The 20,249-nt window shown below is 40.9% G+C and overlaps 1 protein-coding gene across 2 annotated transcripts in view; it reads left to right on the forward strand.

The window, feature by feature from the left end:
• The window catches only part of LOC107386783 (gamma-aminobutyric acid receptor subunit beta-2), an 80,586-nt gene that overhangs the window by 45,355 nt on the left and 14,982 nt on the right, over positions 1 to 20,249 (forward strand). For both annotated transcript variants that reach the window (XM_015961398.3, XM_054730728.2), the window contains exon 5: positions 10,643 to 10,725. In XM_015961398.3, the coding sequence (XP_015816884.1) occupies positions 10,643 to 10,725 (83 nt within the window). The remainder of the gene's footprint in view (positions 1 to 10,642; positions 10,726 to 20,249) is intronic.

A 20,249-nucleotide genomic window follows, 5' to 3' on the forward strand; every position in this document is an offset into this window, starting at 1 on the left:
TGAGGTAGAGAAATGAAAGGAAGTGCTTTTGCTAAACAGAGAAAATCCACGGAGTGGCACAGCGTTGCTGAAGCCGTCAATGCTGAGTTCTTCAGAGAGATCTGTGGTGGATATAGAAAAAATGGTCCAATCGTGATGTAATCCCCAGACTCCCAGGTGAAAGTCATGCGCTCTAACCAGTCAGCCAAACAGAGATCTCCCTTGTCCTAGTAGCCAGGGTGCATGCTCAATCAGGTCACAGTGACAGAACAAACACTGTCACAGACGCATGACATTCTGTCTCAATCTGTCCCCCTGCTGATATACTCCATTCCGTATTCTGTACTTCAGGCTGTGTGTGTGCGCGCGTGTGTCCATGTGTGTGTGTGTGCGCGTGCGTGCATGTGCGCGTGTGGGGGGTCTTGTTCTGTGTGAAAACGAAGTGGTACAAGTGATAATGCTGCAGGATTTCATAATTGTAACCTTCTCAGCAGCAGCACTGCAGTTGCTCTCCATGTCCAAAATGTGCGTAAGCAAGGTCCTTAGTCATCTTAAAGTTGTGCACATTTCTCCGCTAAGTTTTCTTTCACAAATCCCAAAGTTTGCATGTAAAGTTGCTTACACAGTTTTCCGACCCCGTTTTGTGCGTAAGCAAGCTTGATAAATGAGGCCCCAGAATAACTTCCAAAGAATTTTCAGGTGGAATCCAAGTCATAGTGCATGAGGGTCAGATCACATCATCCATTGCTGCTTGAAATGTATTGCATTTGTATTTATTCAAGCTTTAAAAGCAAAAAAACTAAAAATAATCAAAAGCGCATTTGAGTCCAAGTAGTGTGTAATTTGCACAACCTAATTAAGTTAAATCTGTAAATACTTGTACAATATACCCATTACATGTCAATGAACATGTGATTTAAAGTGGACTTAATGGAGGACAGCTTGAGGCAGACACCACTGTTAGAAGCACATAATATTAGAATACTGGATTTTACCATAATTCATGTTGCTAGAGTGTCTTTGAGACGAAACCCTCTGCACTGGCAAGTTACATCAACTCTATTTTCACAGACATAAAAAAGAACAGTATACAAAGAAAATAACACTACTGCTGTGAATCATTGAGGAGGCTCAGTTCTGTCCTGGGACTAGCACAGAGCATCATGGAATCAGTGAAGTCTTGTGATTACCAGACCACTCTGGTGAGAAATGTGCAACCTAGTGCCAGAAAGTAGTGTTCATGGGTTCTCCAATGAGGTAATGAGTTAGAGAGCTCAGCTAAAATCAACCAACAATGTTTAAAAACCAAACATTCAACTATTCTGAGGTGGTCTTCTCTTCTCAGAGTCCTGATCTCAGTCCTTTGAAAACATCTGCAGAAGTTGTTTAAGCATGAAATCTGGAGTAGTCACCCTTCAAACATGAGTAAGCTGGATCCATTAGCTCATGAAAAGTGGCCCAAAATACTTACTAGATAGGTATTTTTCAAAGACCATTGCAGACTTTTTCTTTTTATAGATGGGTGCATTTATCTTTATCTGTAAATACACAAGGGCGATCGACACAATCCATGCTTGATAGTAAAGCATTCTGCCTCTGTATTAGCTGCCTTGCCTTTTAGTAATATTGTTTTAAGACAGTTTACTCACCTGGCAGACCAACCTGGCCACGTATTTCCTACTGTGCACTGTAGAATTTGTCCCTATTTTTTATTGCAGCAGTCCAAGCACATATTTGTTGAACAGATTAGTGTATTTATCACTGAATATTTATGTACATGCAGAGGCAGCAGCAAGACAGCAAAATATACACAGATTTATTGACAATTAAGGGTAAAAATGCATTAATCAGTGATTAACTCATTAAGCTTTTGCAGTAAATGTCAAAGACGGCAATGTTTTCATTGCAATCCTACACTCGGTGTTGTTCTGGTAGGCTGTGGGTGGGAAGCAGCTGGCTGTGTGGGATGACTGTGCACTGAATGCTGTCATTACCATAAATATCAAATGATGCATCTTCTGTACTCGACAAATAGTCTTTCTGAATGCAGTGGAAAAAAAGTCTTTAGATCATCCAGTGATCACTGGAAACTGCACCATTGCAAACAAAGAAATAAAAGTAGCTATTCGATCTTGATATTTTAATGTTTTTTTCAGCTATTATAAAAATCATAGCCTATTTGTACAAATCAACATTCTGTAAATTCTACAAACACATCTGCTACTAAACTACTGCTAATGAAGACATTTAAATACCTGAATTATATGATATATTATTTATGCCTTTAATGTTATTAGGAAACTTTTGTATTGTTTTGCTGCTGAAATTAGTCAATACACGTATTGTCAGTTCCTTCTATAAAGTTTTTTCTTTCTTTCTTGTGTCTACAATTTATACCTGGAGCAGAATAGCACAGGAAATTAGCCCTGGAATATCCCTGTCTGTCTCCTTCTGGAATTATCTACAAATTCAGTATGAGTTGAAAGCTTCAGTTATATAAGAAATAAACAAGATCTATCCATCCATCCTTTGTTTTCTGCTTATCTAGAGTCAGGTCGCGGGGACAGCATCCTAAGCAGAGAGTGCCCAGATTTCCCTCTCCCCAACCACTTGGGCCAGCTCCTCCGGGGGAATCCCAAGGTGTTCCCTGGCCAGCTGAAATACCCTGCAGCTTGTCCTGGGTCTTTCTTTGGGTATCCTCCTGGTTGGACGTGCATAGAAAACCTCACCAGGATTTATGCGAACCACCTCAAATGGCTTCTATCAGTGTGGAGTCTACTCCGAGCTCCTCCCAGATGACCGAGCTTCTCACCCTATCTTTAAGGGAGAGTCCAGACACCGTGCAGGGAATACTTATTTTGGCTGCTTGTATCCACGATTTCATTCTTTAGGTCACTACCCAAAGCTTGTGATCATAGGTGAGGGTTGGAACGTAGATCGACTGGTACAACACCTGCATCACTGCAGACACAGCACCAATCCACCAATCTTGCGCTCCACATTCCCTTCACTTGTGAACAAGACCCTGAGATACTTAAACTCCTTTACTGTCACGCTACATGAACCCGGTGTAGGATTGTAACGTATTTCACAACTCAAACGCAGAGATGCTAGAGTCGGGAGAGGCTAGCAAGCAGTTAATCTTGGAATGACTGTACATGGCTCAGATGACAGCGAGGCCATGTAGTCATTCCGGATAAGGTATGTAAAACTCACTTACTGGTAGATGAATGTCTGTATGACTGGAGAGCTGGGAGGCTCAGTAATTGAAGAGCAGGAAAGCACAAACTCTGCGGTACTAAACCAATGACTGAGTGCTGAGCTGGTGAAGAGTACTTTCTGATATAGGTTTGCAAGATGACATAGAAGAGGAAGTTCCAGTGCAGGGAGTGCTGGGAGTTGGAGTCCTAATTGTTAGGTTGGCATCTGGAGGGGACGCTGGGGCGAGGAGACACTAGTGACACCTAATTGAGGCAGAACCTCATCCCTGACCTGGGGCCTCATTTATCAAGCTTGCTTACGCACACAACAGGGTCAGAGAACTGTGTAAGCAACTTTCCACGCAAACTTTGGGATTTATGAAAGAAAACATAGCGGAAAAATGTGCGCAACTTTAAGTTGACTAAGGACCTGGCTTACGCACATGTTGGACATGGAGAGCACCTGCAGTGCTGCTGCTGAGAAGGATAAAATTATGAAATCCTGCAGCATTATCACTTGTACTGCTTCGTTTTCACACAGAACAAGACCCCCCCCCACACACACACACCCGTGCGCACACACACACACACACACACATGCGCACACACACACACACACACACACACACACGTGCCCGCACACACACACACACACACACACACACACACGCCCGCCCGCACACACACACACACACACACACACACACAGCCTGAAGCGCAGAATGCAGAATGCAGATTATGCAGATTATCAGCAGGGGGACAGATTGAGACAGAATGTCATGCATCTGTGACAGTGTGTGTCCTGTCACTGTGACCCGATTGATCATGTGCCCTGGCTACTAGGACAAGGGAGATCTCCGTTTAGCTGACTGGTTAGCGTGTGTGACTTTCACCTGGGAGTCTGAGGATCAAATGCCAATTGCACCATTTGTTTATATCCGCCACAGATCTCTCTGAAGAATTCACAGCATTGACGGCTTCAGCAACACTGTGCCACTCTGTGGAGTTTCTCATATTTGTTTAGCAAAATCACTTCCTTTCATTTCTTCACCTCACCCACAAGTACCTCAATTTCTGCTTCTGTGAAATTGCGCTTCCTTTATCTGCCTTGATCTACGGTCGCCATCGTAATTGGCAGAGCACTACAACAGCCGGCTTATGTATTATGCATGAGGTCCACAAGGCACTTTGCATTGACTATTTATGGCAGTAAGTGGGCGTGGTGAGGGCGGGATGTGACTAAAAAGCAGCTGAGAACCATTCTAGATAGTTTCTGATTTATGAAGCGGATATTGCGTGCAGCTGTGCATGCTCCATGTTTGATAGATCACAAACCTACTTGGAGTATGTACTTTTTTTTTTTTTGCTGAGCTTGAGTACGGTTTTAGTAAGGATTCTACGCAATATTTGATAAATGAGACCCCTAGAGAAGACATTCTACCTATAGGATATTTAAATAGATCAATTTTAATCCTTTAAGACTGTGTTTAAATTCTTGTAGAACTGAAACTATAAACGATAGAACTTTTTTTTGCATATTAAACCAGAGGATTTACACTTAAATCTCACTCACTGAACATGTCCCAGAGCGCTGCGTATTTCCGCTAATGAGTTTGCAAAAGACAACCAAAATGTGCAAATAACAAAAGCGTTTTCATTTAGACACAGACGCTGTGTTGTTCTGATCTGCAGCTCACATGGCTTCACATGCTAGAATGAACGTCATCACGTTGTCAACGTGAACGTCGCATGATTATCACTCACCCAATCATCTGCTTTGCCATAATTACCCCGCAAATTGTAGTTCTTTGTAGTCCCAGACTTTTAGCTTTTTCTTGTGCTTTTTTATAATAACAATACATTTAGACAAACACATCCTACACACTTCACACACTACTATAAACGAGGAGGAACTGCCAAATGGTACATCCTCCCTCCTCGAAGCAGTTGACGCCCTCACAGCGCCAGATGATGTTTCTGTTTCTGTTTCTGTTTCGTCATGTCTATATTCATGCAATATTCTTTATTATTGTTATTATTATTAGTGAGAGAAAAGGAAAACTATCTACTACTAAAAAATCGTTACAAATATTCAACATTATTATATTAGACTCCTGCTGATTATTATTATTTTTGTTTTTGTTACAGTTCATATAAATGAGTGTATCTCAGAAACTGATTATGGAAGCACTTCAAATAAATTTGTTGTTGTTTGAAAGTATTGTGTGCAACTTTTTTTCATTGACAATTTTGAGGGATAAAGCTGTGGCATTTCTGTATAATGAAAAATATGTGTAAAAGCAAAACATGATTTTCAATTTCTGTGTGGATAATTATATTTTTAGTAAAATATTTAGTTGCTATAAACATTTAACATTTATATAATAAAAATTTAGAATGTAAGGGTTGTATGGATGTATGGCAAGTTGAAATACTCCAAAAATTGGCACCAGAGCATGTAATAATGTAAATATAAGTTCTGGCGAACCTGTTCTATGGCATGTCTTAAAGGGTTAAAAAAAACGTTCATTTAGTAAAATAAAATTACAGTGACAGATTATTTATATTCACTATTTGTTTTTTAAATCTAACAAATGGTAGTTTTTCACCAAAAAACTTCATCTGAATCAATTTTCAGCTATGTTGAATTTTTGCATGTAGTCTTTGCAAAATGCTCAAGACCTTTTTGCTACTTGGGCCCAACTTGACCTTGCATGTCCAGGAACAGATTGTTGATTTAGAGTGACACCCCAGGTCACTACAGGTGATGCAGCATATGGAGCTCTGTTGGTGCAATTGGCAGTGTTTTCAGTCTGTAGCCAGGCAACCAAAGATCATGCTGAGTGAGAAATGTGGCTGTGCATCATTAAATGGACAAATGGGAATGAGGATGAAGTTAAAGCCAGACAGCTGCTAAAACAATAAGACACTTTAAAACATACACACACTCACACACATCCATGGAGAGACAGCAAATATCCAAAACAAACATGAATACCCTTTACCTTTGCTCACACCGTCTTTTCAACGAGTTCTGCCAGAGGCTCTGTACCGAGTTCCGCACCACTGACTTCATCTTGACATATAGAGATCCGAAAGTTGCCAGTAAGTAACCAGCAATTTACTCCTTGGTTAAACACTTTGAAGCCACAGAGCCCCATCACCAGCAGCAAATCCATCAGAGAGGAATAAACGCTGACAAAGACAGGGGACAAGAGAGAAAGAAAGGGAGAATCTATCTAAACCTCTTAGACTCAAACAACCTTCCTGTCACAAGCAGCATGCAGGGTGGTGTCAGTAATCCCTGAGGTGTGTAATATGAAACAGCATGTTAATGCTGTATCTCTTCCCTTTGAACCCTTTTCAGTGGAAATAAAGGACATCTTCAATGATAGACTTTTCACTTTCCCAACAAATAGCTTTTGTCCTAAGATTTTTGGTTTCACCTGTTCTCCTTCATTACCTTTACATGATCTATTTCCTATTGTCTTGCCTTCTTCTGAAAATGCATATAGACTGGAAACAATATATGCCAATTTGTTTAATTAGTATAAACGACAGCTGTGGCACAGGAGATATGTACTTTCCCCGTGACTGGAAGGTTGCAGGTTCAAGCCCTGCTCAGTCTGTCGCTGTTATTGTGTCCTTGGGCAAGACACTTAATCCTCTTTGCCTGCTGGTGGTGGTCGGAGGGGCCGGTGGCACCAGTGTACAGTACACTCACCTCTGTCAGTGTGCCCCAGGGCAGCTGTGGCTACAGTGTAGCTTATCACCACCAGTATGTAAATGTTTGTGAATGGGTGAATGACTGATTGTGTTGTAAAGAACCTTGGGGGTTCCAGGACTCTGGAAGGCGCTATATCAGATACAGGCCATTTACCATTCAAGATTTTATAGAAAATGAATATTTAAAAATATTTTTTTTTGACTTGAAACATGCTCTTGAACCTAAATAAACAAATAAACGTGGGTGGGTAAATGAATGTTTTTTGGGCCACGCTATATATATATATATATATACACACACACACACACACACACACACACACACACACACACACACACACACACACACACACACACACACACACACACACACACACACACACACACCTTTAGCTTTGATTACGGTACGCATTCACTGAGGCATTGTTTTATTGAGCTTCTGCATTGTCACAAGAATTATTTCCATCCAGTGTTGTATTAATGTTTCACCAAGATCTTGCACTGATGATGGTAGAGTCTGATCGCTGCACAAAGCCTTCTTCAGCACTTCCCAAAGACTCATTGGGGTTAAGGACTGGACTCTGGTGACGTCTGGTGTGTGAAAATGATGTCTCATGCTACCTGAACCACTCTTTCACTATTTGAGCCCGATGAATCCTGGCATTGTCATCTTCAAATATGCCCCATGCCATCAGGGAAGATAGAATAACCTGATCATTCATTATATTCAGGTAGTCAGCTGACCTCTTTCTTGGAGTACATCCTGTTGCTGAACCTAGACTTGACCAACTGCAACAACCCCAGATCATAGCACTGCCCCCACATGCTTAGGCACTAGGCATGATGGGTGCATCACTTCATCTGCCTCTCTTCTTACTCTGATGCAGCCATCACTCTGGAACAGGGTCAATCTGGACTCACCAGACCAGTTTTTATTAATGCTTTGAACAGATCTTAACCCAATTTTAGTGGTTTCTGCAATGTCCATAGATGTTTTCTCTGCTTGATGCATGCCAATGATCTGACCCTTCTCAAACAGACCAACATATTTTCCACGACCACCAGATGTGTCTTTCCACATGATTGTTTAACAAATGAGAAGCAACTCATTGCACCAGTGTGGGTTCAATCATTTGTCCAATAGGAAGCTCATACTTATTTGCTTAGTTAATTCCAGGTGGTGAGTTTTCTTTTTTTTTGGGGGGGGGGGGGGGGGGGGCAGTGCATCTATTGGGGCTGGATAGTTCAAGTAGCACGGCACCCAACCCTTATGCATAGGACCTGGGCTCAAATCCAGGCTCGGGCAAATATCAACATCCAGCATGGTTCCTTAGGCAAGACCCTTGGCGCTACCACCTACCTCATAATATGATGAGAGAAACTGAAACACATGAAATGTCGGCTCAGACATCGCCCGGCCCAACAAGGTTTGTATCAGGCGCTGGGGAACCAGAGCACCCTGATGAAAAGTGGGCTACTGCAACAAGATGCAAATGAGAGAGTTGCAAGAAACGGGCTTTTCTTGAATGCTACAACTCCAGTAACCCTACTAGAGGGGCTACATGTAGATATTGAATATGGTTACGTCAAACACACTCTAGGATGATAGGATTTCTTGCTCTAACCAAAATAGATTTGGCAAAGTGCCATTGCATCATTTCTGCTCATAAAATGCTTTTTTTGTCATTTTTGTTTCCTTTTGACTGTTTTCCTGCATTTAGTTGCATATGTCTTGGTTGCTATGAATATTCAAAGCAAAAGACTCTGGAACAGAATCAGATGAGAGTGATTATTCTAGCAGCACAAAGAACTGGACTTGAGAGGAGCCTTTCCTCTGGCACAAACTTATCTATGTTGTCAGGTGTGCTTGAGCGATTAACCACCATGCTGTGCTCCTTGGTGGAAACTCTCAGTGGGAGTGAAATTCTTAGAGCTAGGTGAAGATTAAAGAATGGCAGCTTGAAGTCTCATCTGTTTGTTCACAAAGTCTGATGGATAGTGATGCCTACTCTACCAACTCATGGCTGCTTATCAGTTATCAGTTTTATGTTCTTTCAGCTCTAAAGCCCTCATATCTGTCCACTAGCTCCCTTGAGCCAGGTTTACAAGAAAAAAAATACATAATTGTCTGCCACCTATGATCTTTTTTCTCACCGTTTTGATATGAGACACTTCACATGTTACAAATCAAAGCTCAGTCCAATCTTCAGGGAATTCACGTGTTCACTTAATTGCTAAACTATGATTTGTAGAATACCTTGTTTCATCAATGAACTTTAGTTATTACAGTGAAAAATCATCCAAATTATATTTCTGGTGAATACAATTCTAACTGAGATTGGAGTTATTTTGTCATGCTCCAAAATATGTCCTTTTTGATTATTTGGCAGCTGTCAGACCAAAGACGCTTTTACTGTTATTTCAGGCACGCTGTCACTGCTGTCCCACCACGCTGTACACCTGCTGTGACTCACATCCCTCTTATCTCATGTTAGACCACATAGTAAAATTCCAGTAATAACCAGATAATGATAAAACTGGGAAATGCTTGTTAAAACAAGAAACACGTAGATAGCATTTAACTCATTTCTATTAGGTCACATTCTGCATTAATACTGTATCTCAACGGTTGTCTTATAAACTATCTCTGCATGCTATTGGACAACAGACATCACTACGGATGTCACTCAACGAGGCAATTCGCCATAAACCCGTTGGAGAAGATGCAAATACATCCTTTTTCTAAATAAATGTGGGTACATTTATCTGCTCATGACTCAAAGAAAACCCAAATTTAAAATTTTCCAAAGTTGATGCCAAATCCATTTTAAATGAGCCATCGCCGTTAGTATTCCACTTTATCACATCATCCCGCCCATCAAACCGATAACGCCTTATGGTTGGCCCACTAAACCATGATTGGCTGGTGCCCCAATAGAGCATGTACTGACCTGCAAAGCTAAAAAAATTAACTCAAACTCACTCAAATTTTATTTATATAGCACTTAATCATACAATGCATGCAACTCAAAGTGCTTGACAAATTTAAAAGGCACCGCATACCCACATTCCCTCCCATCCCCCAGAATTTTAAAAACAGTCTGACGATAAAAATCCCTTCACAGCACTCATCCTCCGGCACACACGCACACACACATGCCCCCCACCCCCCAAATGGAAAAAACACAATGGACTGAGATCAGATGAGCCACAACAGCTGAGATAAGGATAAGGAAACACCATCAGGGGAGCCATCTGCCCTGACAGCTGCAGATCCACAGCAGCAGCCGAGGCACCGACAGAGGGCACCGAGGGCAGGGAGGGCGAGCATCCCCACCTCCACCTAGGCACACCAGGAAAACAGGTTTAGAGATAATTCCTAGATTTCTAGGGTGCTTGTTTGTTTTGGGGAATGAAAACATGTTATTTTAAATGTCAGGACCAAAGTGTGCACTTTTCCTCCTTCTAGTCGTATTATCTACATCTTAGTACACGTACATCTTAGTTCTCAGTAAACCAATCCTACACATGGAGACAGTGTTTGGCCTTCAATTGCCACATAAGTCAAGCGTTAAAAAAATTCTTCCACCTTTCAAATATGACCGTTTTATCATGAATGATGTTTTGGATTTATCCACTTTACTTTCTGACTTTCTATGTGCGGTTTCTAAAAGCCAATCACAGGTGTACAGTATGTGGGTTGAAATAGTTATTTAATGTTTTATTTTATTTCTCAGGATCACTACTACGGCCGCCTGTATGATGGACCTGAGACGGTATCCACTAGATGAGCAAAACTGCACTCTTGAAATAGAAAGTTGTGAGTATTATCTGGTTTTATTTAATCATCACATTACATACAAAAGGTTTACAATCTTAATATGTGTATTAGACCATTTAGAATTCCAGACAGTATAAATGATTCATAAAAGCCAAAAACTGTGTTGGCTGCTCGGTGCCAGCCTGAGGTTAATAACCTAAATGAGATCATGAGATAATCCTTGTTAGATCAGGGTCAGACTCCTGCTCCAACACAACCATGCCACTGAAACACACTGCACTGTTGTGACTTGTGAACTATCCACTCAGGTCAACAGCTGGTTAGTAAATAATCATTCCTGTCAAACTTGATGAGGATGATTGTGCAATGTCTCTGTCTCTCTGTTGGTCTCTTTTATTTTGAATTTTGGATATTATTATAACTTTAGTTGTAGGTTAGGGTTATAAATTAATTGTCTGTAATCAAGACATGAATGTAAAAGACTATAAAATATATTATTAAAGAGTAAATAAATACTTAAATCTTAATTTAAAAAGATGCATAATAGGTTGCTGATGCTCATCGTTTTCAAAACAAAAATATAAATCTCTAAAGTTTTTGTGAAAATGGCAACACGCATTAAGCTCTTCTAAAATTCTAAAAAAAAAAAAAACAACAAATATGTTTGAAATTTATTGTCCTGAAAATTTAGTCTCTTTTACACAATGATTAACCAACAGTCTAGAATATACCAGCTCACCAGTAAAAACACTGTTACTTCAATTAATGGTACAAAACAAGTCACCTCTTATTTGCTTAGTATACACTTGGCATTCCAGAGAATATTTTAACAACAAAGTAAGGGCTTTGGCTTGGAAAAGATTCAGCCAGAAATCAAATACATCAAATTAAAATCCAACCAAATTTTGCAGCATGCAACAATAATGTAAGAGAAGTATAATTAACTGTGCAACTTAGCTGGATCGAAGCTTTTGTACACTTTGGCAAGATGTGCAAAGCTGCTGACAAAAACACCATATGTTGTGTTTCTAATGCTGGTCCAGCATGAGATGCTGTTAATTGGGTTCTGGTCAAGCATGCTAGACCAGCATCTTGTCTTGAACCAGCATGCTGGACTAGAATCCAATTAACAGCATCCCATGCCGGACTAGCATTGCATGCTGGACCAGCATACCAGCATCCAAAACACAACATCTGCTGTTTTTTTTTTCTGAAGTAGCCATTTTCTAAACTTTTTTGTTTCCCAACAGCATATACACATCAGTGAGAAAATAGACCTATAATGTGTTTTACCTATAATGGTTAATATATCAGGCTGCACAGTGGTGCAGTTGTTAGAGCTGTTGCCTTGTAGCAAGAAGGTAATGGGTTCGCTTCCCAGCCTGGGATCTTTCTGCATGGAGGTTGCATGTTCTCCCTGTGCATGCATAGGTTCTCTCCGGGCACTCCGGCTTCTTCACACAGTCCAAAAACATGACTGTTAGGTTAATTGGTCCGTCTAAATTGTCCTTAGGTGTGAGTGTGTGTGTGATTGTTTGTCCTGTGTGTCTCTCTCTGTGTTGCCCTGCGATGGACTGGCTCTCTGTCCAGGGTGGACCCCGCCTGATTGCCCATTGACCACTGGAGATAGCCCCCCCCCCACACACACACACACAACCCCACCCCCCACCCCCTCCCAACCCCGCGACCCCACGTGGACAAAGCGAGTTCAGACAATGGATGGATGGTTAATATATGTATATATAAAAGACTCCACATCTGCATTAATGAAGGATCAGGTTCTAAAGACAGTTGATTCCTGTTAAAAAAGACTGATAGATTGATTTCAACATTAATGCTAAGGAAAAGGAAAAGGAAAGGAAAGGAAACCCTGGAAGTGAAGGTTGGATGTTAAAGTAGTTTTTCCATTTGGTCTAAAACACTTCCTCAATCCTTCAGTGATTCGAGGGCATAACACAGCTTACTTTAAACTATCCATCAGAGGCATAAACTCACGATCCTTCTCATCTCTGTTCTTCAAATCAATATCACTTCTTGGGATCTAGAGACAGAGAGGCTCCTGTTTGATGATAGTATCTCAGTAAACCAGGAATGAGGCGCTGTTGCATCCCATTTCCTGCTTTGCCTCAATCAGATCTGAAATGAAAAGCATTTTTCTCTTAGGGTTTAGGTGAAACGTGCATATGTTCTTTTTTGAACACGATGTATTTTAAAAGGTTAGGTTGTACACAGTAGTAGCAATAAGAAGATTATATATTTAACCGTGTTTAATTTATGGCATTTTCCTACCTACAAATAAACTGGTTATGAATTCTGCTAAGAGCAGTGCACCATAGATATGAGCCTCGGGACGTTTTTATTTTTATCTGATGCTCTGTACATTTTATAAAATAGTGCTAGTCTTTTTTGTTAGATTGCTGATTACATGACATTTTCTCCTTAAAAACGCAAATCTGCAAAACAAGCTAGCTTTTAAAGTGATAGAACTCTCACCCCTCTAGTCGACAATCATTCCTGGGCCATGACCCCTGATACTGGAACCTGCACTAGTAAGTGGGATAGCGCCAAACACCAGTTGCCGTTTTCTAGTTCCAAAAGTCTTCTGTTTTCCATAACTTCACATGGCGACTTTTTAGGACTCTGGTAGTTTGCCCTAAAGTTGAAGCGGTAGCAGCCGGTTGTTTCTTCTTCTTCTTTGACATTATTGAGCGTAGAACCTCTCACACCAGTGGTGTTCTTTTACAAAATGCATGAGTGTGCAATGAGTGGAGAAGTGTGATGGTTCCGTGAGATAGACAACCAAATGGTCCAATCGTTTGTTTGTTGAGGCTTTTAGACAAATGTGACAGGACAACTTCATACATTTTTTTAAAAATATCCACTGTATCTTTATAGCTATACAATGCTAGAGAAGTGGTTCCCAATTTGGAGGTTGGGACCCCCAAGGGGTTCCTCACAAAATTGCACAATTTTAATTGCTGAGGTTGTGAAGTTAAAAAGATTTTATTTGTAAAAATTACATTTAAAAAATCTAAATAACAAAATCTAAATAACAATACCTAACAGCTGGGGTATTCAATTCTGGTCCTGGAGCATGTTTTAGTGGTTTCTCTACTCCAACACACCTGATTCAGTGGTTGAATCACCTGTGCAGCAGCTCATAGGGCTCTGCAGAAGCCTGTTAATCACCTGTTGATTGAAATCAGGCGTGTTGAAAAAGTTAAAACTAAAACGTGCTGGATCCCTCCAGGACTGGAATTGAATACCCCTGCCCTACAGTATAATCAGACCTCCATATAAACCTTATACCTCTGTATGTCTGTTTAAATTTTGTAAATGATCGCATTTAATGTGTGTATTCATGGACTTGGGGTTGGGGGTCCTGGCTTGCCTTAGACATTAGCAAAGGGGGTCCTTAAAAACCGGTGCTAGAACATTAAGAGACATGAAAAAAATGTTTTAAGCTCATTTGTTTTGCAGATTTACCATTGTAGCTTTAATCTTCAAAGTGTTATTTTCCACACTGGTTTCCTACATCCTACATTTTCATGTATTTTTCTTTATATGCTTCCTCCTTCATGCTTTCACACAGATTTACACATTTTAAATTCTGTTTGTTGATTTTTTTTTTTACTTTCATCAGCCTTTGTTCATAATAATCACTGACAGATGCCTCTAAAGCTTTGATGTACTCAATATAATACCTGTGACAATGATTTGTGGATTTGTGGATACACATTTTATCAGTGACTTGATGCAATTTGCTGGGTTCCTTATATAGGAAAAAATATTTCTGATTGGCTTAATGAACTGACCTGAATTGGAATTTTTATTATGTGAAGTGCCTTGAGACGACTCTTGTCGTGATTTGGCGCTATATAAATAAACTTGAAATGAATTGAATTGAAGTCAATTTAATAAGGAGGAGATCATCAACCACTTTGAATCATACATTTAGATAAACCACTTAAAGACCGAGTTCACTTTTTTTTCTTGATACATTTGCAGTGATCTCTACTATAAATCAATGCCTTTTTAGTCAGTCTATGTGGGGGGAAAAACTCTGGCGCTCCTACTTCAGGAACTAGAAGTGAGCAGAGGTGAGCTAAAGACAGTAGTATTTGGATTCTTATTTCCTGATATTTGGACATCTTGGCTCTGATTGGCTAACAGCAACATGACTACCAGTAACTCCATCTACTTTGCAATGGTGTTTTATCTTCACAAACAACACAAGCTTGAAAAAGTTCTGCCGTGTTGTGGAGTTGTTAATGCTAATGTTAGCTTCTACTAGCCAAGACGTGCTCTGCTCTCTCCTTGGGGGGGGTGTTGGGAGCAACGTGTTCCTCCAGTGTCCATGAGGGCGCACAGAGGGTGGGTAGCGTTCCACCGACGCCTGTCACAGTGGTGGTTAGGGGATGATTGGCTGATTTCGGGGGGGGGGGGGGTCGTTACTGAAAGACAAGATGAATGGCTCTCTACAGGGACTACTAGGCTCTTATCGTTCACTCAAAATATGCGATTTGTTCATGGACGTCACATCACTTCTCACCATTCCCCACGAGGATGGATCAAATACAGAGATGTAATTTCACCAGTGTGTGATGATGACAAATGGTACTTAAACTTAATTTTTACGTTAAGCCTGCATGTTTAGCTCTGAGAGACCAGTCAAAAACTGTTCCTAAGTGAACTTATTGTATCAAGGGCCTTTGGTATGTAATGGTTTTTGATCAATGCTACAACAGTAGGTTTTCTTCTCCAGATATTTCTTGAGGAACAAAGTACTTTAGTGTAGGATTTGTTCTCCCATTTTGTTGGCTTTAGTCATCCTGCTTCAAAGTGTTACTGCAAACATTAATGTGCACTGCACAGAAAGCCATATTTTAATACATCAGTTGCACAGCAACCCACCATTTTTCAGTGTTCCAACTCCCTACATATATTTTGTGAATGCTTTGTGAACTTCAGCTTGACATTTATTTGTCACAGTCTGGGAAAGTGCAAATACAAAACAGTACGAGGATGCCACAATTTCAGAACTCAGCTGGGTTACATTGCTCTGCTTTATCCCAGACAAGTCCCTCAGCTCTCACTTCTGTCTGTTGTCTTTGTGCAAAGACTCGCCTTTTACATTCTTCCCATACACTTATGTTAACAATATCGAACTTTCAGTTAAAAATACAAGCACTTTCACTTTGCAATGCATGGTTGGCTTGTGTATTACACAACAGCAGTTTAGCAAATAATTGAGTGGTGTTTGCCAAGCCTCCTTTTTGCATCAGCTTCTTCTAAAAATCAGCAAATGATGTGTGAAACTCAAATATGCTGTATCAATGCCCATCATTTAAGAAAGAAAAGTTAAATTTACAAGAAACGTAACTACAAAACTTGTCTTCCATGATGCCTCACATTAAAGCAGCAATCCAGAGTTTTTCTCTTTTCAATAATTATGTGTGACAGAGGATGAGAAGAATGAGACCACCCGCGGAGGTTTCCCATCTCACTGCAGTAGCTCAGGAGGTAGAGCGGGTTGTCCACTAAATGAAAGGTTCCAGGTTTGATCCCGGTTCCCAATTCAATTCAATTCAAGTTTATTTATATAGCGCCAAATCACGACAAGAGTCGTCTCAAGGCACTTCACATAAATAACAAAAAATCCCGGACGAGCCCCCACTCTTTTTCCCACCAGAGAATGCTACTGTTGTGTCCTTGGGCAAGACACTTAACCCACCTCGCCTGCTGGTGGTGGTCGGAAGGACCAGTGGCGCAAGTATATGGCAGGCCTCGTCAATGTCAGTGCACCCCAAGGCAGCTGTGGCTACATTGTAGCTACATTTTAGCTTGATGGGTTGTACAACACTAAGAAGGTGCTATAAAAATACAGGCCATTTACTGTTTACCCCCCTAAGTTAAATGAGAAACTGTAGTACTCATCATGCAGCCTGTTAATGATGTCAACTTCCAAGCTTGGGTCCTCTACCAGAGGTCTGGGAGCTTCAGAGTTCTGCTGTGTCTTAGCTGTTCCTAGAATTGCACTTTTCTGGACTGAGATGTCTGATGTTTTGTCTGGGATCTATTTTAGCCACTCCTCCAGTTTGAGGGTTACTTTCCCAAGTGCCCCAATGACCATGAGCACAACCGATGTCTTCACTCTCCAGGCTATATCAAGTCCTTCTTTGAGGCCCTGGCACTTTTCTAGTTTCTTGTGTTCCTTTTTCCTGATTCTGTCATCACTTGATATTGCCACATCAACCACAATGGCTGTCCTCTGTTGTTTGTCCACAACCACAATGTCCGGTTGGTTCACCATCACCATTTTGTCAGTCTGGATCTGGATGTCCCACAGAAGCTCTCTACCACCTTAGGGGGCGTTTCCCACTTTGACCTTGGGGCCTCCGGTCCATACTCTGCACAGATGTTTCTGTACACAATGCCAGCCACTTGGTCATGTCGTTCCATGTATACTTCCTCTGCCAGCATCTTACACCCTGCAGTTGCGTGGTGGATTGTCTCAGGGACCTCTTTGCATAGCCTACACATTGGGTATTGTCTGGTGTGGTAGATCTTGGCCTCTGTTGCTCTGGTGATCAGGGCCTGTTCCTGTGCTGCCATGATGAGTGTCTTTCTGCTGTCCTACAGACCAGGGGCCTCATTTATCAAGCTTGCTTACGCACAAAACGGGGTCGGAAAACTGCGTAAGCAACTTTCCACACAAACTTTGGGATTTATGAAAGAAAGCTTAGCGTAAAAATGTGTGCAACTTTAAGTTGACTAAGGACATTGCTTACGCACATTTTGGACATGGAGGGCACCTGCAGTGCCGCTGCTGAGAAGGATACAATTATGAAATCCAGCAGCATTATCACTTGTACTGCTTCGTTTTCACACAGAAAAAGACCTCACACACGCATGCACATGCGCACACACACACACACACACACACACAGCCTGAAGCGCAGAATACGGGATGCAGAAAATCAACAGGGGGACAGATTGAGACAGAATGTCATGCATCTGTAACAGTGTGTGTCCTGTCACTGTGACCCGATTGAGCATGCGCCCTGGCTACTTGGGCAAGGGAGATCTCCGTTTGACTGACTGGTTAGCACGCTTGACTTTCTCCCAGCAGTTTTGGGATCGAATCCCTATTGGACCGCTTTTTTTTATATCCGCCACAGATCTCTCTTAAGAACGCAGCATTGACGGCTTCAGCAACGCTGTGCCACTCCGTGGATTTCCTCTTATTTGTTTTGCAAAAGCACTTCCTTTCATTTTTCCACATAACCTACAAGTACCTGAATTTATGCTTGTGGAATAGCGCTTCCTTGATCTGCGGCCGTGATCGAAATGCTGCAACAAGCCGGCTTATGTATTATGCATGAGGTCCACAAGGCACTTTGCATCGACCATTTATGGCAGTAAGTGGGGGTGGTGAGGGAGGGATGTGACTAAAAAGCAGCTGAGAACCTTTCTAGATAGTTTCTGATTTATGAAGCGGAGATTGCGTGCGGCTGTGCGTACTCCATGTTTGATAGATCACAAACCTACTTGGTGTAAGTACTTTTTTTTTCTTTTGCTGAGCTTAAGTACGGTTTTAGTAAGAATTCTTCTCAATGTTTGACAAATGAGACCCCAGCTCTTTCTAACCATTGGAAGGATTTCTTGACATCAACCACTACAGTTATCTGTCAGTGGTACATCCCATGTAAAGGTTTGTCCTCCCACGATGGTATTTCCAGTATCTCCTCCTTTGTTCGCCATTGTCTGAGACATTCACTGAGCATGTCATCTGTTGGGGCCTTATCCTTGATGTACTTATGAATCTTGAATGTTTCATCCTGGACAGTGGCTCTCACACTCACTAGTCATCTGCCTCCTTCCTTACAGCTAATGTACAGTCTCAGGGTGCTGGACTTGGGATGAAACTCTCCATGCATGGTTAGGAGCTTCCGTGTCTTAACATCTCTGGCCTGTATTTCTTCCTTTACCCTGCTTATTATACCTGCAGGATACCTGACAAGATATCTGATTATTAGCAGGACATAGCTGTTTATTTCTCAGATATTGTTCTTGCCATTGAGCTGACGTCTGTGTAAGACTGTTTGTTTTATCTCTATTGACCAGCCAGAGGTGCACAATCACAAAAAAGAGGCTTTGCTTTCAGACAATATCGCAGAAGTAGGAAAAAGGGCTTATGGTGCAATACATTTTTCAGCCTCTAGATGGTGACCTGACACCATATTCTGGATTTCTCCTTTGAAAATGATGTGTGTAAAAGTCACTCTTAATATCTTCCAGTTTTGTTATGCCACTCTGTGTTATTCCTGCATCTGTGTCACATGCACTTACTTTTGCTCTTCAGCTAGCAAAGTACACCAGATGCGAAGAAGGAAACACCATTCACTGCATTATTCAGATGGGTTAAACGGTTGATGTCCTGGGTCACACATAGTCATTTATGTGTAGTATGTCTTTTGACTTGCACAGGAAGCAGATTTGGGTAAAAAATGGAAAAGCTTCTCTTCACATGAGCAGCAGCAGCAGCTGTGCACACTTTCAATAAATCATAGCATGATTTGGGTCACCCAGCTCTGAATAAAACACAGAAACCTATTTGAACTGGTTAGCAGCGTAAGCTTTAGCAAATTCAAGACTCTAAATAAGGACACCTGCACTTCTCAACACATCCTTTCACATTTATACAACAGACTAACTCAACTTTTTTATGAATACAATTTTATGGGAAGTAAAAGCACCAATATACCAAATTATTTGCTTTGAAGTTGCAATGAAGCTTTCATCTCGTAAACACATCTTTAATAATGATATGATATTAATAATGATGACATTTTTGCACCACTGAGCTGCATCAGAATCACCTCTCCGTTTATCTTTGTTATCTTTGTTTTGCTGCTATCTCAGCTCAACACGTTTGTGGGAACTGCAGATATATTCCGTGCTGCTTAAAATGTATTTAAGTTTACCTTTTAGTCATTACATCACGTGAAATGATTTAGTTGCCATTTCCAGTGTTCTGTAGATGTTTGAGGACTTTTTTAATTACAACACCCAAAATACTATGAATGTTTTAAATAACTTCATATATTTTAAGCTTAGATAATACCCTCTGAAGTTTGTTTTCTGTAGACCTTGGCAGGTTTAATTTTGTTTTGTTTGGGTTGTTTTTTGCAATTTTTTCTGTCTAGTCCTTTTACCAGATCACAAGATCTTAAAGCTATTATTGTGAATCTACAAAACAAACTAGGTTTTGAACGCAAACATGGTTACAGATCCCTCACGGCTCCCTTTGGATATCTTCTCTGAGATGTTTCTGCCAGAACCGGAGACCCGCGTTGCCTGAGGAAAAAAGTGCTTAACACCAGTCACTGTTTTCTAGGTCCAGATGTCTTCTGTTGTCTATGACTTCAAATGGTGTTTTTCTTTTTGGGACTTTGGTCATTAGTTCTGAAATTGAAGTGGTAGCAGCCGACTGTTTCTCCTCTAAAATTATTGATTGGAGAACCTCACAACAGTGGTGTTCTGTTGCAAAATACGCAAGT

This window comes from Nothobranchius furzeri, chromosome 10 (assembly GCF_043380555.1).
Source record: "Nothobranchius furzeri strain GRZ-AD chromosome 10, NfurGRZ-RIMD1, whole genome shotgun sequence".
In the NCBI taxonomy this organism is placed as follows: Eukaryota; Metazoa; Chordata; class Actinopteri; order Cyprinodontiformes; family Nothobranchiidae; genus Nothobranchius; species Nothobranchius furzeri.